This window comes from Lupinus angustifolius, chromosome LG07 (assembly GCF_001865875.1).
Source record: "Lupinus angustifolius cultivar Tanjil chromosome LG07, LupAngTanjil_v1.0, whole genome shotgun sequence".
In the NCBI taxonomy this organism is placed as follows: domain Eukaryota; kingdom Viridiplantae; phylum Streptophyta; class Magnoliopsida; order Fabales; family Fabaceae; genus Lupinus; species Lupinus angustifolius.
In genome coordinates, this window is record NC_032015.1 from 7,993,222 (window position 1) to 8,016,049 (window position 22,828).

A 22,828-nucleotide genomic window follows, 5' to 3' on the forward strand; every position below is an offset into this window, starting at 1 on the left:
AAATGTCACTAACACTAACATTTCATGCTTAAAACACAAAGTTTGAATTCATTCAAATCAGGACATATTCACTGCTTTGTACCTTCCTTAAATTCAAAGCCAAAATTTAAATTTAATGTCGTCCACTAACTTCTACAAGTACAATACATTGTTGCTAAAAAGCACATTATTCCTGCAATTCCACAAATACCAAATTCCAACCATCCAAATCACTAAGTAAATTTCTTTCACTATTTTGCTTGTGACTCTGAAGAAATGTTGTATAAGGTGATCTTTGCTATTAGAAAGTAAGACCACCATAAGGCCCAACCACTGATAAATAAGTTGTTAAGTTCGATAAGAGAATGGACACGAGAAAAATAAATGCTCCATTGATTCCTCTCAATCCTTGCACCAAACACATAGAAGATCATTATCACTAACATTAACTCCCCTATTGACTAAATTGAGCTTACACTGAACTCTATCCAACCAAATTCTCTATGCAAGAATACGAGTCTTCAAAGGTGCTAAAGACTTCCAAACCAAAAGCCATATATCTTTCTTGATCCTCTATACTTGTGTCACCTTACTACCATATGACTTTATACACTAATGTTACTGTGTAAATTTTTGACACATCATGACACATACGTATCTGGAAAAAAATAGTGACTAGATTTGCCATAAAATCAACCCCTTCATCATTCTTTGTACTTAGCTCAATCCTAAATATTAGTCACATTATTTTTTTGAACCTGAACTTAGTTCTAAACCTAACTCGACCTCAAATATCGGTTAGATCAGTTTTTGAACCCGACTGCGACCCGATTAAATATAATATATGTCATTTTAGATAAAGTCTATGAATACTAATTCTTATTATGAATATGTAATATGATATATGAAATGATATATATATATATATATATATATATTTTGTTAATAAAATATATATAATGAAGTCATTACTTTGAAATATACACATATAATATAAATATGCACATATACTTTTAAACATATACGTATAAATGAGACAGTTTAGGCTCAATCATACATGACCCAACCATACATATTATATGAGCAATTTTTAAAATCGAACCTAGACTAAATGAAATCGATCATAACTCAATTATAATAAAGCAAAATAAGGTGAATGGTTAATATTCTCCTCACCCCTACTAAATAATTAAAAAAATCTACTTTTCTCACTTCTTTTTCTCCCCTATTTTTCTTACCAATCTTTCTTCTGTCATTTTTTGGAGCAAAGAAAACATTAGGAAATGAAATGATATCCTACCAAGCACATAAAAGAAACACAAACACCTATAAAGAAATGTATTTACAATGATAGCAATAAGTCAAAAACCTAAACTCGTTTGTCCAAAAACAAAACCACAGTTAAGCTGTTCCTTTCTAATTACGTGTGGACTTATCATTCCCGCCGCCCCTTTTTCTCTACCATTCTTTCTCTCTTTACAAAGTAACCAAATTCAAAAGAGTAACACAACACCAACTTGAAGAAGAAAAAACAAAGAAAAACAATAACAATCTCTGAAGCTCTAAAATTTCAATGGCAAAGTGGAAGAATAATGCAAAGAAGTTATCATATATCTCAGTTCCTTCTCACATCATCAATTCCATTTCATCTTCTTCTCTTCAATCCCTTTTTGATTCATCTTCAACTTCAAAGAAGTCTTCAAGAACCACCTTCAACTTCTACAGAAACCCAAGAATATTATTTTTCACACTCTTTCTCATTTCTCTCTTTGCCTTCCTCAAACTTGGTTTCAATCTTGATATCCCTTTTTCTTCATACCCATGTGGCATAACAAACTTACCAAACTTCAAAAACTCATTTTTGTATTCAAAATCCAATCTTGGGGTTGTCTCAAATATTGAGAGTTTACAGAAAGATGAAGTCTTTAATGATAACAGTGATGTGTCAGTGTCAGTGTTAGAATCTCTTATTGCCAATGTGCAATTGCAAGCACAAGGGACTAGTGGATTGGAAAGTGATGAGGAAATTGAGTTTTGGAAGAAACCAAATGGGATGGGTTACAAGCCTTGTTTGGATTTCAGCAGGGATTATAGAAGAGGAAGTGAAGGGGTTTTGAGGGGTAGGAAAAAGTATCTAATGGTGGTTGTTTCTGGTGGTATGAATCAGCAGAGGAATCAGATTGTTGATGCTGTTGTCATTGCTAGGATTCTTGGTGCTGCTTTGGTTGTCCCTATCTTGCAAGTCAATGTCATTTGGGGAGATGAAAGGTATAAATTATTCTTGTGCATAGATTCTGATGCTTTTTCATGTAAAATCATTTTAAGAATTAAAGAGTTAAGCTTAGCTGATTAGTTATGAATTTAAATTTTAGAATTTTGGACTATATCTTCATAAATACAAGCATTTCTATATCTTGCATAAATTTCTATACAAAAGCTAAATCTTGATCCTGATCCAGTTTCTTTTGTTAATGGTAATCAAATTATTGAATGTGGTTATGTTGTTTTGATTGCAGTGAATTTGCAGATATATTTGATTTGGAGTACTTCAAAAGTGTTCTTGCAAATGATGTAAGAGTGGTTTCAGCATTGCCATCAACACACTTGATGACAAGGCCAGTGGAGGGAAGCCCTCCCCTTCATGTCACTCCTAGTTGGATCCGGACACACTATCTCGGAAGAGTAAGTGTTGTTTTATTACAATTGTTGTGTTTTATTCCTTGACCTTAGACCAAGTCATATTTAGTAGATAGTAGGCTTTAACTTCTCCAAGTTGATTCCTGAAGTGTTGCTTATATATAGTGTTTCTTCGGTTCTGGAATGATTTCACATATCGTCATTTCATGGGTGCAAAGAGTTGTACTATTTTACTGAAGTAGTTAGAGCTTTCCATATCAGTTTATTGAGTGCAATCCAACAAGTAACCAATGTATTAGATTGTATTGATTGATCCATGTTAACCGAGGAAGGCTTTGATTGGTTCCGAAATGCAGGCAGTGCTGCTGCTCTTGTTGAACTAGAGTTTAACATGATTCTTTTTGTCCTATGCAGATCAACAGAGAAGGTGTTTTGCTTTTACGTGGCTTGGACTCAAGGCTGTCAAAGGATCTTCCTTCTGATCTCCAGAAGCTTCGATGCAAGGTATTGCAAAGTCTCTTTACTTATAGGAGGATGAAAAAAGCAAAACAACGAAAGATTCTGAAACAACACTCACCGGTTGGAACTTCGTTTTCGTAAACAATTGATAGCAATTCTAAATGTTCTCACCTTATCTTTCAGGTTGCTTTTAATGCACTAAGGTTTGCAAAACCAGTGCAGGAACTTGGGAACAATATTGCAGAGAGAATGCAAAGCAAGGGACCCTACCTTGCTCTTCATTTGCGAATGGAAAAGGATGTTTGGGTGAGGACTGGTTGTCTACCAGGTCTGAGTCCTGAATATGATGAGATTGTAAACAATGAGAGGAAACAACGCCCGGAGCTCTTGACGGGAAGATCTAACATGACTTACCATGAAAGGAAGCTGGCTGGACTGTGCCCCTTGAATGCTGTGGAGGTTACCAGGTATATATATAATGTTTCTATTAAAATAGATTCGTCGGCCTTCGATGTATTATAGTATGACAAGAATTTTGGATTGATTTAGTTTTATTTTTTATTGCATTTATAGGCTGCTTAAAGCTCTAGGAGCTCCGAAAAATTCAAGAATTTATTGGGCTGGAGGACAACCATTGGGTGGAAAAGAAGTCCTGTATCCGTTAATCCACGAGTTTCCACATTTCTACAGTAAGGAAGATCTTGCCTTGCCCGGAGAACTAGATCCATTTGCAAAGAAAGCTTCTCTAATGGCTGCTATAGATTTTATAGTCTCGGAGAAGAGTGACGTGTTCATGCCATCTCATGGAGGAAACATGGGCCATGCAATTCAGGTATGATTATCACATCAGCAATTATTTCATTAGTTGAACACTTCGCAATGTTGAGAAACTCATAAAGTTGGCTATTTACATTACTGAAATCTAATTATTCTTGTATAATTAATCTGGAATCTTTATGTAACAATTTCTAATTTCCGAAACTTGTTAATTCAGGGTCAACGAGCCTATGCAGGGCACAAGAAATATATAACCCCAAACAAAAGAAAGATGCTCCCATATTTTATGAACTCTTCCCTCCCTGAAGCAGATTTCAACAGAATTATCAAGGGATTGCATCAGGACTCATTGGGGCAGCCAGAACTCAGAACTAGCAAGGCTGGAAGGGATGTCACCAAATATCCGGTCCCCGAGTGCATGTGCAATGACTCGTAATCTCAGTCCTAATTCTGGATGTAATACCAAAGCTTCTGGTACGAAGATTTCATGGAGAATGGCGCCAAAACATGGACGAATTTGATCCCTTGAGGCGACTTTTAAGGCAATCATGGTTCTTCATAGAACCATTTTTGAAGAGCTATAATGTCAAGTATACTACTGTACTCACATTATTCCTTAAATGGGATTAATATGCATGTGAGGCAATGTATTGGATTAAAGTAACACGCGACAATAATCATTCTTTGATTCTTTATACAGAGTTTGTATAGTATACATGCAACTCTTATTCAGTGTAGTTCTTTGTAGCAGATTATACAGGCTTGTGCATATTTGAATGAAGTAACAGTTTTATATTCCAGTTACTAGATAGCACACCCTACCTTGTGGGAAAAGACATTGATAAACTGAGAGCAGCTTCCCATATCAAGAAATAGCAAATAGCAAAAGATAATACATTGTCCTAAATCAACTACCAACTTCAAGTGATAGTAAGATAATATTAATGACTCATCTAATCAAAAACTAAGATATAACATGAGTTATAATCTTATTAATAAATTCCCAAAATAATTTAATTAAAATATTCTTGATTTTTAAAAATGTTTTTCATGATACAAATAGTTTTACATAGAATATTTACAAAAAAATATCTCATATGGTAAAAGTATTTTATCTAACTTCAAAATTCACCAAACCACCCTTTTTAGACAAAAATCATTTATAGCTCTATAAAATCTCAAAAACTATTGTAATACATATAAATGAGTAAAATTATTAATTTGATTATATAAAACCAGAAAATTAACAAAATATCCTTTTTATTTTTTGTCATATGTGGTGTCCACAAGAATTTAAAAGGAATTCTTTTTACTACCAATCTTTTATAAAGGGATCTTGTTTTAGCACTGCATTTTATTTCAGAAGCTTAACCAATAAATTCTCCAACAAGAACTAGTGAATTAGACATAAATATGAATTGCTCCAGCTATTACAAACTAAAAAATCTTGTTATGAAATTATAGGAGGGGTTACTGGAGGAACTGTGGAATAGGTAAGATGGATGAAAAAGAAAATGGATAAGGACTTGCATTTCACGCATTACTTCAAGGAAATGGAAGAGTACATGGATTAAAACTTAAAGCTAAATGATTCAGTACATAATCCAATGCAACGTTATTTTGAAAAGCACTACATAAAATATCCATAAAGGATAAAAGACTAGATTATAATAAAGCATTGCACTTGTATTCTGTTCTTCACTTCATTAAATTGCCTGCATAAAGAAAAAACAAGAGGATTAATCAATCCTTCACTTGCAAAGTTTGCAAACTACTAATAAGTTTGCTACAATCAATATGTTTTGCTTCTTCTAAAATGAAAATGGCAATCTAAAGTTAATCTTTTTTACAATGATTTGGACAAACTTACTGAGAGAAACTTCATATATAGGCTCATTTACAGAATCTTATATAACTATCCTGATATGTGGAAAGTTTACATTAATTTATTTCAAGTGAAAAACATTATATTCACATTCACTTTTAAAACTAATTAATGATTGGCATTATTATACTATGGAGGGAAAGAAAGACTAGTAATAATAGAACATGGTGTCTGTGTGAGAGAGTACATGGTTCAAAGTTTGCGGTGCACTTATCCGGGAGCTGCAAGGCCATGTTTCGGTCTACACCGGTTATAGGAGGGCCGTTGACAAGAACACACAGACACGGCTGACCCAGAGCTTTAAGGGCGTTACAGCAGGGCTCACTAGGTGGGATGCGGCTAAATGGAGCGACCGCCATCCTGCAAGGTATAAGCTGCACTAGTGCAGAGAAGAAAGTGGTACTGCAAGGGGTGAAACTGTCTTGGCCTTGTGCCATCAAAGCTGTGATGCACAACAAAACCAACAATAATGGCACAACTTTGGAACCAAAAGTCTTCATCCTTGAATTGTTGTATTCTAGTACCTTCAGTGAAAGCTTCTTTGCTTCTTGCTACTAGGAATAACTGAGCAATCTTGTGCATTTATACAAGATGCAAACACCATGTCATGCAGCATAACTGGCTCAACTGAGGGTCATGCAAATTACGCCTTAACTGCGGAATCAGTCTAGTCTAGTCTGATCTTACTAAGAGAAATCACCATCAATGCGTTTGGTGCTGGAAAATTACAGTTGGGAGATTCATATGACATGACTTTTCTCATTTGTAAATGAACTAAATAGTATGGTATATGCTAAAGGTATAAATACAAGTTTTCTTCCACATTCCAAATAACAATAACTAGGTCCAATTGAAACTAAAAAGATGAAGAAAAAACATTGATTGTAGCATTTGGCAGGAAACAAATGGATGGAACTATAAATACATCAAGGAATTTCATATGTATTGAAATGAATTAGAGTTCGATTTAAAGCTCTTATTGTTATTCTTTTAGACAGAAAAATGAAACCACAATTTTCACTTTTCCTTGCCATAGACCAGTGGTATTATATCATCCAACCCAGTGAAAGAATAATTTATGATCTTTTTATTACAATTGTCAATCATGAAGGTTCTCATCTTTCCCCTTAAGATTGATTACTGCTAGCTCTTGTTCAACATATTCTCCTGCAAATATAGGTGGATATTTGCCTGAGAGTGGTGATTCCGCAAACTGTCCCAATGGCTTCAGAACTGCATCCGATGCTATGTGTGCAAATAACTACATGTCACAGACAAATGCTATCAGTTAATATAACCCGAATAAAACTCGATTTCATTATTCTTTTCTTCTATCCGAGTACAAAAGTGCAATTATAATTTTGTCCTAACTCACCGTTGAAGAGACTCTCCATAAGCTACGTTTTTGCTCTTCTGCTAGTCTGATTGCATCAATTGTCTTATTTGTGACAACTACCTCATGCATCCCAGCGATGCAGTCCCCTCCAGTTAACCACTCTATCTGCATTTTGGAACAAGAAGAACTAAGTGCATACAAATGGAGATGTTAAGATTTGCAATCTCTAAGGAAATGAGAATGAAATCAGAGCCCACAGCAGATATAAAATTGAGATACGATCTATAATGTTGACAAAACACTGTAATACCAATTACCTACTCGAGATAAGTAAATTGTATAGCAGTTAAAAAAGGCACACAAATGCGAAAGAAAAATGAAAACAACCATTTTTATCAGAAAGACGGAAGAGGGTGAAAGGAATCATGAAAAAGATTTCAATTTGCGATTAGAACATAATTCTCAGATGAAATATCACAAAATTCAGGTGTTCAAAATTACCTGCTTTCCTGTTTGAATAAGAAGGCATCCTACTGGAACCTTCACTTCAACTTTTTGTCCATTTCTTAACCAGATGTATAAACCAGGAAATCTACTTTTACCATGAATTGTTAGGAAGTTAAGGTCATAGTGATATCCTGCAAGAATAGTTCCCTCCTGACCATATTTTTGAAGGTCACTGCCTGTTGGAGCTAACAGATGTGGGCCCTAGTACATGAGAACAAAAGACAACATTATACAATGACTAGAAATCACAAGTAATCACATATTGACATATGACAAAGTAGATAATATTAATAGCTAACATAAATTGTAAAAATTGAGTCCATTAACTGTTTGGATTTAGGGACATTTTATGACTGGGTTGGTTTAACCAAAATCTAGTCAATTTTTCAGCCGGGTCATTTCCTTGGACTTGAAACCTAACACAACCAACACCCAATAATGACCAGGTCGTAACCAAACCAACCCAATATGTAGATATAATGTGCAAATTTGAATATCATATGTGGCTGTCATAAATTTATAGAAGTAGGAAACTAAAACAAAAGCATATTTCAAGTATATAGTTCAAACAAATAAAATCAATATAAACATGTTATCATGTTATGCAAAAGTCACTAACTTAATTCTAAAATTCTTATTATTTATAACTAATTGGGGAACCCTTGTTTCCACATTGAAAATTGGGTAATTGCAAATGCTTATGGTGCACTGTGCAAAAGAAAATGGATGACAGTCATATAATCAATGACATCATGAAGGGCATCTCACACTATGTTTATATGAAAATTAAGTTCTTCAATCAACTCATTTTGTTAGTACTTTTCTTTTGCCTGCCTATGAGTAGTTGTGAGTTGTTTATTTATGAAACTAACTCATCACTAGGAAGCAATTATGCACTCACCTGTTTCATAAGAGAAGTGAAAGCATCCTTTGGTAGACCAAATCCAATAGCTGCCATTTCGGCAACCACCTATGTAAGACATATACACATTAGATCATGTACATTAGATTAGAATTACTGAAATAGTATGAAAACACTTAAATCACTTACTTTGAGTGCTGATATCATTTTGTATCCCCAAGAATCCATGGTTTCTTTCCATTCAGGGAAACCATCAGGTATGACTGGCTCTGCATTGAGTTCCTGCACAACTGACATAATGTTAGGAACAAATGACCCCTTTACTCCTCTTTATTATGTATGGGATAGGGTTATGTTTTTGGCTTCGGTCTGGTGTAAAACCCACAGGCCTTTTAGCGGGGTTAATACGGTAGATATGCAAGGAGATTGATATGCTTTGTTGCATGTCCCTTCTCATTAGTTTCTAGGTGCTTCTTTTTGTGCCTGGGAGGATTTCTTATCCTCTTGTAATTTGCTCACATTTCTAATAATATTTCTTTCCTTATAAAAAGGGAAAAAGGACACTAGCAAACTCATGTAATCAAGAAAAGAAAGGCATGAGACCTGAAAACGGGTGTCTGATGGTCGCGGGCCAATTCTCCAAAAGTATCGCCACTTCAGGTCAGGTCCAACAGGAGTATGAGGCTGGTATTCTTTAGGCATTGCCTTTAGCTTCTCTTGCATTTCCTCATCAATCAAGCTTCTTGGAACTTCTACTTTTTCTGGTGTAACCCCAACCTGTAATATCCATTTGAAGCACCACTTGTTATTATCATGTCTTAAGCATTCTCTTAGCCATCAAAACCACCAGATGAAACCGGAAAAAAATATATCATCCTATAACATTTTTTATCATATACGAACCAAATATTACCCTGATGTAAATGATCAGGAATCCAAACACAATGCTTGATAGTTGATATTATAGTGAGTAAAACAACAATTTGGCTCTTCAGATTGGCACTATCGATCAACTTGGTCCTTGAGAGTTGAGATTACAATAATGACAATTTAGTCACTGACTTTCCACATTGTTGATCAATTTGGTTCAAAACAAAAAAAGTATACACATGTCCCAAATTGACTGACATTGCGAAAAGTCAGGAATCAATCTGACATTTTTGTAATCTCAAGGATCAATACCAAATTGACATAAGGTGTCTATATCAAGGACCAAACTTATGCTTTACTCCTATTATAGTAGTGAATGAAAGCCTTCTGAAAGAATCCTTCCTTAAACCAACAGAGGAAAAAACTCAACCAAAAACAACTTCGATCAGCAAAATGGACTAAAAATTCTGACCAGAAAAATAAATTACTCATAAATCAATGATAAACTCTGTTTACCACATGATATATAGAGCAACAAAAACAATGGATGGTCCAATGCACGGTACTCCCAGCTAGTAGAGTCTACGAAGGGTATACATACTCTTACACAGGCGAAGAGTATGTTTACATCATTTGAACCATGACCTCTGGGTCACGAGGGAAGCTCCTGCTTGGCCATGCCCTATTTTTGATTTGAAACTAATAAAAGCCAATATTTGTATTGGTTGTTTCTCAATTTCAGTTCAAAACAATCGCTAGACATGAAATAAAAAAATGTTGCTGGGATTTTAATGTGTAGTTGTAGAATTTGAAATAAACTGAAATCACTGTACATAGAATTCAATTAAGATATTGTATGAAAATATGATTTGATTTCTTCCATTTTCTATTTCAGATTACACCGAGGCTAACCAGATGAACCAAAAATACCAACAAAAAAAAAATAACTTTGGTCAATTTCATGAACAAAAAAAAAACCCAAACCCCTAAACAAGTTAAAATCTGAAACGAAAGAATGAAACTTTATAGGAAATGAAAGAAACCCAATTACCTGATAATGCAAATGGGGTCTCTCCTGCAGAACCTTGAACTCATGAGGGCTAGAAAAGTACTTTTCCATCATGTCGATGAAGCGATCGTTGTCTTCGACGGAGCATCGCGGATCCTTCACCAGAAGTGCTCCGGTTTCTCTGAGGCTGCGGCTGAGGTCGCCGCATAGGGCGGTGAGTTCGGGACTGAGTTTGTGGTCCGAGTCATCGCCGGCAATGGCGAGATAAGGAGACAGATCTATCACCGGTAAGTTCATTTTTCTGTGGCGGGAGAAGTTGATCGTGATTATTGTAAAGGGTAACAATGTTTTGTTTTATATATATTTTAATTTATAGCGAAATTTTGTAACAGTGTTTTAAAATAATTAAGTAACGAGGAATCTCGTTCAGTACACGGAAAGTTACACTGCTCAATCAAGGAAAGAATCTTCTTGTTTCTACAATTGGGAAATTTGTTTTGAAAATGGAAAAGGAAAGTTTATCCATTCTTCTACCATTTTTTAAGTCAGTTTTTATTTTAAATTATTTTAATGGATGGACAAGAAAAAATAGATAAAAATTATTCACATCTAATAGTTTATATGATCTGAATTAATGAGTTTAATAGAATTGATAATTAAGATATGAAAAAATTACTTTTAAAATAAATGGATCGTCTCTTAATAAAATATATTTTTTGTCTAAACATAAATGAGTATATAAGAGAGAAAGTTTCAGTAGCTCATATATTAAAATCGTGTCTCGGATAGTTTAGACATATGTGATGAGATTGATACAAGTAAAAATAGCATATCAAATGGAGGTTAGTCATTTTCATTTAGGATGAAGAAGACTAAGAAAAATGATAAAGAAAATAATAAAAATAACTTATATATTAATATTTTATCAATAAAAATAATTTATATTGGATCTTAAGAAGTTATTTGATTCATATTAAAAGTTTTGTTATTTCCCACACTTTTCATGAAACACAAATCTTTTAAGATACCATAGATATCACTATGAAAGTTTTGTTTCAAGGAATTTGATATTTAAGAACAATTATAATGATAAACAATATATTTATTCTTATTTGAGTCTCATATGTTATTTTATAATTTATTACAACTCATTATGAAATAAGAATAATATATACTTACAATGACAAATATCATTATTATTTTTATTTAGGTCATATAATATCTATCTATCTCTTCACTTTCTCTTAGACAAAAACAAAATAAGTACTATGACAGCTTCTGTCACCGAGTTTTAAACTGTTATGTACAACGGGTTGAAAAAATCATTGATGTGCTTTATATTAAAATAATAATATACTCTCACTTATCTGCTTAAAAATGAATTTAACTTTGAAATGAGCTTTTCCATTAGTAGCCAGTGTTTTGTTTCCATGCTTAATTGACTTCACATAATTTTTTAAATAAAAAATATTTACGAGTTTAATTAAGTTAAATAAAAAGTAGTATATTGTAATGATAAGTTTAATAATATAAGAGTTAATGTTTATTCATTATTTTTGTTTCCTTACCAACTGTATCGATAATTCTAAGGTGAATCACTCTTATATTATATTGTAACTAAACAAAATAATGAGTAGACATTAATTCTTATACTATTTAGACTTATATTCATAATATATCATATTTTTGTTTAACTTAACTACACTCGTCACTATACTTTTATTTAAGAAATTACATTTATCTCTCACATAAAAATATCCAGTATAATGTATGTAAATAACTAAGGGGATTTATGTAATTTAAAAGAGATAAATAATTTATATAATTATACTAAAATTCAGGAAATACCAGTGTAATTTACTATTAACTTTATCTAGTAAGTAATGTCTATCCACATAGGTCAGCTTACAACTGAGTTACGCTTTGTGATTGCTTATTTGTTGAGACGAAATAATACACAGCTAACTCTGGAAAACTTTGAAACGGAACAAATTGACCACCTATGTCAAAATTCCATTATTAGAATAAATAAGTATTTAGGTCTCATTTTTCTCATCTTTATTAAATTAGTCCCTAATAATTTTAAATTATCTCATTAATATTTTCAATGTCTAATTATTTTAGTCTTTTCATCCTTATTCATGTTAAAGACCCATCTACATGGAACATTAAGTGATGACATGATCACACATATTATGTTCCTACTAGCATTTTTGACATGTCATTGAGATGATGATGTTCAAAAAATGATGTTATTTTGATTTTTTATAAATAAAACTTTTATTAAAATGACATCATTTTTTAAGTTTAAAAAAAATAGTTAAATAAAAATGATGCCGTTTAAGTTTTCTTCTTTCATGTTGGTTTCTCCCAAAATGTTACCACGTATCTATAACCCAAAGAGGATTGTTGTATAGACATCATCCAATCTATCATTATAAGAGGATTGTTGTATAGACATCAAAAATTCTGAAGAACCTAAAGAAATAATTCCATGATTGCTTATATTTTAAGGTTAGCGATGTTTATTCATTTTCACTTTTTATTAATCACTGGTTTTGTGACATTTTGAATGTTTTGCAGGGGAGAAATAAATACAGTTCAATTTTTTTTATGTGAATTGAAGAAAAAAATTCAAGTAGTAAAGGAACATGTGATAAACAATGCAATGGGCATGAATAAGTTGCAACATAATATAAAAGAAATTGAAATTATGATGAAACATATCAAATGGTCTAGAACCGTGTTTTTGTGTGGTATTTGTTGTTCCTATTATATGTTCTATGACTTCTATCTCTCTCTCTTTAATATTGTGCGCCAAACTGAGACTGAGAGGAACCAACATCTAATCAGAAAACTATTGTGGATGTTTTATAAATGTGATATAGCTAGCTGATGATTAATAGTGAAACTTGTGAAAGAATAAGTACAAGCTTGAATCATCAAACCAAAATATGATGTTTTAACTACAGCCTCTCTCTCTCTATATATATATATTCTTCACAAACATAAAGATAAGGGCATGGATGTTAACTCTACTCACAAATACACTGCATGAGAAAATCTGTATTTAATTTTAGTTAACTTTATAATTTTAAAAAATAAGAGTAGTTAACCTATTCACTATTTTGGGGAATCAACTCAGAAATCATACTACTCTTGCTTTTACTGAAAATAGACATTAATTCAATCAAACAAAATTTTATAACATTAGATTCAAGAGACGGAACAACAGCATGGAAATAATGATGAATTACCTAAACAAGAGTGAGATGTTAAGTACCAAATTGTTAAGAAAATTATATGCTTTTAGGGCATTTAGCATGTATTTATGTTGTCATTACATACAATTCCTAATAACTTAGTTAATCTTGTATTGTTCAGGAAATTACTTGTGTTTTATTGTTTGCAGGTTCAGGAATGATGAACAAAGGAGAAAAAATAGAGAAGAATGACTGAACAACACAAGCCTTGCCCAAGCGAGGGAATGGTCGTTCAAGCCATAATTCAGAAGAAAATCACCAGAAAATACTGACAACCCTCGCCCAAGCGAGGGACTGTCGCCCAAGCGCCAATTGAAGGTCAAAAACCTGATAGCTATTGTTTCTCCCTCGCCCAAGCGAGGAAATGACTTTTTCTCTCGCTCAAGCGAGAATCCTTAGCTTGAGCGAGAGAGTGACAATTGGAACTTGATATAGACAGTTCTGGACAGCAAGGGGGTTATCGAAACACTTCTGAAGGATTTTTGGCACGAAAATAGAGAGAAACACAGGGAGATTAGGATAGAAATCGTGAAAACGATTCTACTTTGCAATTTTCCTGTATAATTTCATGATTCGAGCGTTGTAATAGCAAGAAGGAGTGATTAGATCTTGCTGTGGGATTCGAAATGTAATCTTCTAACCTTTGTAATCCTGGATTCGATTCCATTGTAATTGTTATTTGATTTTGGGAAGTTCATCCCGTTCTCAATGCATGAATTTACTTTGCTACTAATTTCTTGTTCTTGGGTTCAAGTTTAATTGGGAAGTTAAACTTGACACTAAACATGGATCATCTTCGTTCATACATCATTGTTATAGGAATGGAGAATGATACATGAATTGCTTTTACATGGAACTTAATGCTAGTTAATTGGTCAAACATCCAAGAAATTGGTATTTGAATGATTATCTAAGGATTTTACACTCAAGGAATTAATGTGAATGATTTGAATGATATGTGCATCTGAATCAGTAACTTCACAAGTCACTTAGAATTTACTCCATGGATGCCAATGGAAGAGAACGGTGCATTTCGATCCCAGTTTATTCTAATTGTTTTTCGTTCAATTTATGATTTTTCACAACCAAATACAAAATTTTATAGAAACGTCATTGTAAATATATACTCAATTTATTCTTATAGGAATTAGTGTAAATCTAGTTTGCTCCATGAGAATGATATCCTGGTATTTCACCGGATTTTATTACTTGGATGATAAGATGCACTTACCGTTCCATAAATATTTAACAAGTTTTTGGCGTCGTTGCTAGGGAGCAATTGACAATTTATATTAGTTCTTTATTGAGTTTATTGAGTTTTGTACATAGCTATTCTTTAATTCTTTGTAGTATAGTGTAAACCCTTGTGCTAACCTTTGTTGTAGTCTTCTTATTTATGCTTTTGCGAGGTAAATCTAAAGAAGAGCAATTACAATACAATCCAAAGATTGAGAAGTCTGCTAAAAGTAACCGAAAGAAAGCAAAAGAGAAGAGAAACCAAGGTCCTCAGGAAGCACGGTGTAGTTCTGAATCAGCTACAGTTCCTACAGTTTCAGAATCTCAGTAAGAGAAGATGGAGAATGTCAATAATGCTTCTGATAATAACCCAAGGTCTAATCCTCCAAGGAGGACATTAGGAGATAACGCTATGTATCAAAGTCCTCGGCACTACCCGAGCATTATGATTCCACACACTGCCAGGACAGTGGAAATCAAGCTTGCATATCTGAATCTAGTCAGTGTTCATCAGTTCATGGGGAAGAATTATGAAGATCTTTATGCTCATTTGGACAATTTCTATGAGCTGGTGGTCACTATGAGGTATTTTGACACCGAGAGAGAAGTTGTATACATGATGCTCTTTCCATTTCTCCTTTTTGGTGAAGCTAGGGAATGACTAAAATCACATCCAACCAAAAGATTAACCAATTGGAGTGATTTGGAAACAAAGTTATTGACAAATTTTTCCCCTCCGGCGAGGTATGTGCATGCAAAGTTCGAAATCTCAACATTTAGACAAGGTGTTGAGGAAGCTTTTTATGAGGCATGGGAGCGTTTCCAGATGTTGCTGAGGAAGTGTCCCAACCATGAGTTTGAGGATGCTGACCAACTAAACATTTTTTGTAATGGGTTGAAGCCAGAGACTAAGATGTTATTGGATGTTGCAGCTGGTGGCACTATGATGGTAATGGATGCTGAGCAAGCCACTAGAATTATTACTGCATTATCTGCTACATATTGGCAGACTCAACATAATAGAAGGACACTACAAAAGAGAGGGGTGTTGGATTTGAATACTTCTGATGCCATTCTGGCTCAGAACAAAATTTTGACACAACAAATTGAGGCACTTACAAAGCAAATGTCCAAGTTGCCTCAACAATTGAATGTGGTACAGACTCCTTCTGTTCATCAACAGGTGCTACACTATGAGTTTTGTGGGGGTGATCATGTTACTGGTCATTGCTCAATGCCTACCAACATACAAGCAGAAGAGGTTCAGTATGTTAACAATCAACCTCGTCAGGCTAATTTATCTAACAACCCTTCGTTCAACAATCTGTTTTCACAGGGTTGGAGGGGAAATCAGAACGAGAATCATAATTTTGGGTGGAGGCAAGATGTAGGACCATCTAACAGGCAACCACCATATCAACCATCTTAACAGCAAGGTCCACATCCACCATTACATGAGAGGCATACAAAGTTGGAAGAAACATGGGAGAAGTTTATGCAAGTCTTCATTTCAAACAAGAAAAATACTGATGTTTCTATCAGAAATTTGGAGACTCGGGTGGGTCAGTTGGCTAAGCAAATGACAGAACAGAACTCAGATCGACAACAATTCTCAGCAAACACTCAAACCAAACTAAAAGACACTGCAAATCTATCACTACTAGATGTGGTAAGGTCATTGGTAAAGGTATTGGTGAGAACTTGGCTGTTGAGGAAGAGGTTCTGAGAGATACTGAAGCTGGAAGATGAGAGAAGGTAATCAGAAAGACACATAAGGGTGATGCGGTACAAGATGAGGAAGGGGTTGTCACTAATGAGGATGATAAAAGAGAGAACAACGATAAGAGGAAGGGTGACCTACCTCAGTTGAAGGATCTCCCTTATCCAAAGAGACATTCCAAGAAAGACAAGGAGCGACACAATGCTAGGTTCTTGGATATATTCAAGAACCTCCATATCAACATTCCATTCATGGAGGCGATGGAACAAATGCATGTGTATGCTAAATTCATGAAGAACTTGTTGACAAAGAAAAGAAAGTTTTCGGAAGAGACAATGACCTTAGAAGCTGGACGCAATGCTATCATTCAGAACTCTTTGTTTGAGAAGACTAAAGATCCGGACAACTTCACTATTCCGGTCACTATTGGTGAATTATCTGTGGGAAAGACACTGCTTGATCTGGGTGCTAACATTAATTTGATGCCCCTGTCAATGCTGAAAAGAATTAGGAATTTGGAGATCAAGCCTACCAGGATGACCTTACAACTTGCTAATAGATCTGTCAAGTATCCTTATGGAGTTGCAGAAGATGTTTTGGTTAAGGTGGATGGGTTGGTCTTTCCTGTGAATTTTGTCATCATGGATATTGAAGAGGATAAGGAAGTTCCTCTTATTTTGGGCAGACCTTTCATGAAGACTGCTCGGGTTATTATTGATGTTGATGATGGAAAGTTAAAGGTAAGAGTTGAAGACCAAGATGTGAATTTTAATGTTTTTGAGGCTATGCAGCATCCGAGGGACAATCAACATTGCTTTCAGGTGGATGTCATTGAGGACTTATTCATGCTCAATGACATTCATTTGAGTAGGAGTAGTCCTTTGGAGAAGGTTTTGAGGGGAGACCTAGAGGGAAACAGTATGGAGAAGCTTCTCATACTTTAGGAAAGGCCATGGTTTGTTGACATATCTAACTTTAAAGCTGCAGGGGTCATTCCTGAAGAGTGGTCGTGACACCAAAAGAAAAGATTCTTGCGAGAGTCCCATCAGTATGTGTGGGACGACCCTCATCTTTTTAAGACTGGGTCGGATGGAATATTGAGAAGGTGTGTATCCACAAAAGAGGCTAAGCACATCCTATGGCACTGTCACAGTTTGCCATATAGAGGGCACTTTAATGGAGAGAGGGCAGCTGCAAAAGTCCTCCAATCTGGCTTCTACTAGCCTTCTGTATTCAAGGACGCACAACAATGTGATAAATGCCAGAGATCAGGCGGGATCTCTAAGAGGAATGAAATGTCATTGACAAACATTCAGGAAATTTAGGTGTTTGATTGCTGAGGAATTGACTTTATGGGACCTTTTCCACCGTCAAGCTCACAAGTATACATTCTGATGGCCGTGGATTATGTGTCCAAATGGGTAGAGGTCGTAACTGCACAAAAGGATGATGCTAAGACTGTGATCAAGTTTTTGAAGAGGAATGTATTCAATCGGTTTGGCAGACCTCGAGTACTCATCAGTGATGAAGGATCACATTTCTGCAATTCACAATTGGAGAAGGTCCTACAACACTACGGGATCCGACATAAGGTAGCATCACCTTATGATCCGCAAACAAATGGACAAGCGGAAGTGTCCAATCGAGAGATCAAGAGAATTCTGGAAAAAACAGTGTCACCCACAAGGAAGGATTGGTCTCTTCGATTAGATGATACACTATGGGCCTAGTGGACAACATTCAAAGCACCCACTGGATTGTCCCCATTTCAGCTGGTATATGAGAAGACTTGTCATTTGCTTATAGAGCTTGAGCATAAATCTTCTGAATTATACAAAGAGAATGAATCTTCAGAATTATACAAAGCAGTATCATGAATCTTCCCAAAGCAGTAGGTGACCAAAGGAAACTTCAGTTGCAACATTTGGAGAAGATGAGGCTCACTGCCTATGAATCTTCCGAATTATACAAAGAGAATGTCAAGTTGTATCATGACTGGAAGATCCGTCAAAAAGACATATGAGTGTGTTAGAGTGTGTTAGAGTGTGTTGTTGTTCAACTCCCGAATGAAGTTGTTTCCGGGCAAACTAAGGTCTAAATGGTCAGGACCATTCCTAATTAAGGAAGTTAAATCGCATGGACCGATCGAATTGCAAGACCCAGCATCTCCGAGAAGCTGGGTAGTCAATGGCCAAAGGGTGAAACCTTACTTGGGTGATGATGTCGAGCGGCTCACCACAATCATCAACTTATCAGATGCGTAACAGAACAGGCGTCGAGCTAATAACATTAAACAAACGCTAACTGGAAGGCAATCCAACTTTATGGTTTTTTCTCTTATGTTACTTAGGTTTTAATCAGTGTGTGAAAAAAAAAAGTAATATTTGGGCAATTCTCGCCTAAGCGAGGAGGGTGACCTTTCAATGACAGGTCCCTCGCTCAGGCGAGGAGGATGACCTTTCAGTGACAGGTCCCTTGCTCAAGCGAGGAAGGTGACCTTTTAGTACCAGCTCCCTCGCTCAGGTGAGGCAGTCCTCGCTCAAGCGCCAATAAATCTGTTGCTTACTGTCTCCTTCCCGCCCGAGCGAGAATGACAGACCCTTCATATTCTAAGTGGCTCGCCTAAGCGAGGATCCCAGGTGATAAGTTTTTTTGGGCAACTCATATGTTCATTTCCACGTAATATTTTGTGAAGTATGACATCAAGGATTACAGGTGATAAATTTTTTTTATTTTATACTTTTAAAACATATTAATTTCTGAATTTGAAGATTGTTTGTATTTTTGAGTTGTTTATTATCATAATATTAATAAATAATTTTTTTTTTTATAAATAGATAACATACTCTATAATGTAAGGTAGTTGTGCTCGTATCAAGATGGGTTTTAGTAAAGCTTTTCATTTACTTTCTGTCAAACCATAAATTGAGTATTATTGTTTGCAATATTAAAAAAAAGTTCATCCATTCATGTTATGATAAGCATTAAGCACATCTGCACATATGATTCACAATCCAATAGTTATTTCTTAACCCAAGTCCTTAAAAATAGTTCATTAACACAAAATCCAAGACACAACACTCCAAGTTAGATATGGTCACTAGTATGCCAGAGTATTAGAATATTTGAATGATATAATTATCACATCCTCTGATTTTAGGATTAGTCTTTGACTCAACTTTTAGGATGTTTTTATCACCAGCATTTGTAAACCATATAAAATGAGCATCTCAATTTGAAACCTAACAAGCAAAGAAAGCAAGGTGAGCATTGGTAAACTAAAAATATGCACACCTTAAGATATAGGAGTTTGGAATAAGTTGGTGGTGTTTTTGATCCTTCAGCAGATGCAAGGCAATATGATGGCAAAGAAACATCATTTGTGATAATAACCTGTGGTTGTGGCAGTCATGGGATGTCTATCCTTTGGTTATGATCTTGGTATCACATGACATGCGACTTCCGTGGAACCATTCTTCGGCAAAATTCTTCCTCTACAAACAAATGAAAGACGGATATGGTCATGAGTGCGAATACTGCAAATTTGACAATCCACTCCTTATATTTTCTAACTTTCTCTATAACTTGCAATTTTGGTAGCTTCTGACCCCAAGAGTGTTAGGGCGCAAGTGTTAGGGCGCAAGACCTCAATGTTTGTAGGTGGTTCCTTACAGAAGAAGGGACAAACCTGGAGAAAATTATGTCTTCTCCTAGATGACAACAACTTTCAAGTTCATCTTTGGACCCAAATTGCTGCTTCCGGTTGCGAGATGGGAGGAATTAGGATGTTAGGTATGCAGGTGTATTTAACTAGTGGCCATTTCTCCAGCGCAGCAAACCTATCTCTGATCTGCACTATTTTCAAGACAGGTGCAAGATGTCATAGATTTCATAGTGTCCCTTCCAGAATATTTGTAAAGGCTTACTTAGAAGAACATGATTTCCATTTCAACATATGCAAGAGAAACTCTGATGGCAGACAACTTTTGAAGTGAGGCAAACAACAAGTTTAGACTTAAGACCTCAAAATAAATTAAATTTTACCAATAATCCCCACATGAGCATGAGCCTTCACTGAAACAATGGAATCTATTATTATCTCTAATGATTATCTCTCTTCCAGTAACTTTAGAAATGAGTTTTATGGCCTCATGACAATCACCACATACACGGAGATTTTTAACAATGCGAATAACATCTTTGGTGCTAGTACTAATAAGTGCAAATGCAATAGCTAACTTCTCACTATGATAGCCAAGGAAGTATTCCTTTTCCTCCTCCTCTATATCATAGAGCACAAACTCAGTGGTTGGATTATAACCAGCTTCTCTTAAGTCCTTAAATAAACACTCAAGTTTTTCATATATCTTGTGAGATAAAGGATGGGAAGTGTCTCCTACAAGGAATTCATGAACGACCCCATCAACTTCAACCCAACTACATCCAGGTAATTTTTGCATACCTTTCTCGTTGACAGTTGACCTAATTCTTTCTGCTTCATCCCATCTATGACTTGCTGCATATATATTTGATAAGAGAATATAATGACCTGAATTCCATGGTTCTAACTCAATGAGCTGCTTCAACACATGTTCTGCCAATTGGGTGTCCCGATGTAACCTGCATCCTCCCAACAATGCCCCCCAAACAATAACATTAGCCTTTATTGGCATACTCTTGATCAAATTCTGCGCTTCAACCAACAAACCTGCACGGGCTAGGAGATCCACCATGCATCCATAATGCTCGATAGTAGGAGCTACATTAAAGACATGGCTCATGCTATTAAAATATCGTCGGCCATCACTAACCAAACCAGCATGAGTACACCCACAAAGTAAACCGACAAAGGTATTCCCATCTGGATTAATACCATACTTTCCCATTTGGCCAAATACTCCAAATGTAGCTCTAACATGTCCATTCATAGCCAGTCCAGAAATAACAGCATTAAACACCACACAATCTTTCCCCTTCATCATTTTGAAAATCTCCAATGCTTGTCCCATGCTCCCACATTTTGCATATAAGTCGATCAATGCAGTACCCATGACAGGATTAGACAAAAACTCATTAGCATCCATCAAACCCTTAGCCCAATTTCCCAAATCCAACGCTCCTAACCTGGCACATGCAGAAAGGACACCCACCATGGCATAACAATCAGGTCTCAAATTTTCTTTCTGCATCTCAAAGAACAAATCAAGTGCTTCTTTAGGAAGCCCATTGGATGCATAACCCTGAATCATAGCACTCCAACAAACAATATCCTTCTCGGGCATCACATCAAACACACGACGTGCATCTTCCATACTCCCACATTTTGCATACATATCAACCAAAGAGGTAGCCAAAAACACATTCCTATGCAAACCACTCTCACTTATATACCTATCTAACCATTTCCCATTCTTCAAATCCCCTAACTTGGTACACGCATATAAAACACGAACAAGCGTAAAACTATCCGGTCTCAAACCCATCTCCAGCAACCCTCTAAACAAATCAACAGCTTCTTTATATCCCCCAGACTCAATATACCCACAAATAATCGCGGTCCAAGAAACAACATTCTTCTCAGGAATATCATCAAACACCTTACGCGCATCCCTTAAGTACCCACATTTCGAATACAAACAAACAAGACTAGTCTTAGCAAACACATCACAATCGAACCCAGTTTTAACCACAAGGCAATGAAGGTTCAGACCAAGTTCAAAACGATCAAGCCTAGCACACGCTTTGAGAACAAAGGGGAAGGTGAAGTCATCAGGGGTAAACCCGTCTTTTCGCATGGAAGCGTAGAGTTGAATGGCGTCATGGAAAGAGTGATTTGATACCATGCCACGAATCATGGTGTTGTAGAGATAAATGTTTGGGTGTTGGGTATGGTTGAAAATGAGGTTGGTGTAATGTGTGTTGCCGAAGTGGAAGGAATAACGTAAGATAATGTTGATGAGGTAGTTGTCTTGGTCGAGAGAGAGACGGAGGAGGCGGCAGTGGGCATGTTTGAGTTGGTTGAAGGTTGTCAAACCTTGGACCAGAAATTTCTTTAGCTCCAATGCCATGCAACCGAACACAACGTGGGATTGCCTTGCAACAAATGTTATTTATACGAGCTATGCATAGAAAGATTTTTTTTGTTACTGCTAATTTCTCACTCTTAACGAATTAATCAATAAGTGTATGTCTCTCTCAATAAATGTAGTTCACAAAAATTGAAACAAGAATTAAAACTTGTAGTTATCTTGAATCAAACAACACTAGACCAACCAACACCTCGTTAGT

The 22,828-nt window shown here is 35.5% G+C and overlaps 5 protein-coding genes across 5 annotated transcripts; 2 read left to right on the top strand and 3 right to left on the bottom strand.

The window, feature by feature from the left end:
• LOC109352164 (uncharacterized protein At1g04910-like) lies at positions 1,473-4,656 on the top strand. Its single transcript, XM_019594022.1, has 6 exons — positions 1,473-2,247; positions 2,496-2,661; positions 3,031-3,120; positions 3,259-3,542; positions 3,649-3,907; positions 4,070-4,656. Exons 1-6 carry the CDS (start codon positions 1,553-1,555, stop codon positions 4,286-4,288), a joined length of 1,713 nt encoding a protein of 570 aa, XP_019449567.1. The 5' UTR covers positions 1,473-1,552; the 3' UTR covers positions 4,289-4,656.
• On the bottom strand, positions 5,397-6,286 carry LOC109352167 (protein LIM1-like). The gene is made up of 2 exons (XM_019594024.1): positions 5,925-6,286; positions 5,397-5,567 (listed from the first exon to the last, which is right to left on the bottom strand). The coding sequence occupies exons 1-2, from the start codon at positions 6,235-6,237 to the stop codon at positions 5,551-5,553; spliced, it is 330 nt and encodes a 109-aa protein (XP_019449569.1). The 5' UTR covers positions 6,238-6,286; the 3' UTR covers positions 5,397-5,550.
• Positions 6,527-10,689, bottom strand: LOC109352166. Its single transcript, XM_019594023.1, has 7 exons — positions 10,364-10,689; positions 9,046-9,219; positions 8,632-8,724; positions 8,482-8,550; positions 7,575-7,781; positions 7,113-7,238; positions 6,527-6,998 (listed from the first exon to the last, which is right to left on the bottom strand). The coding sequence occupies exons 1-7, from the start codon at positions 10,616-10,618 to the stop codon at positions 6,837-6,839; spliced, it is 1,086 nt and encodes a 361-aa protein (XP_019449568.1). The 5' UTR covers positions 10,619-10,689; the 3' UTR covers positions 6,527-6,836.
• LOC109352889 lies at positions 15,158-17,484 on the top strand. The gene is made up of 5 exons (XM_019595071.1): positions 15,158-15,405; positions 15,505-16,224; positions 16,363-16,489; positions 16,576-17,205; positions 17,332-17,484. The coding sequence occupies exons 1-5, from the start codon at positions 15,158-15,160 to the stop codon at positions 17,482-17,484; spliced, it is 1,878 nt and encodes a 625-aa protein (XP_019450616.1).
• Positions 19,510-22,657, bottom strand: LOC109352203 (putative pentatricopeptide repeat-containing protein At3g08820). The gene is made up of 2 exons (XM_019594075.1): positions 20,562-22,657; positions 19,510-20,474 (listed from the first exon to the last, which is right to left on the bottom strand). The coding sequence occupies exon 1, from the start codon at positions 22,606-22,608 to the stop codon at positions 20,581-20,583; it is 2,028 nt and encodes a 675-aa protein (XP_019449620.1). The 5' UTR covers positions 22,609-22,657; the 3' UTR covers positions 19,510-20,474; positions 20,562-20,580.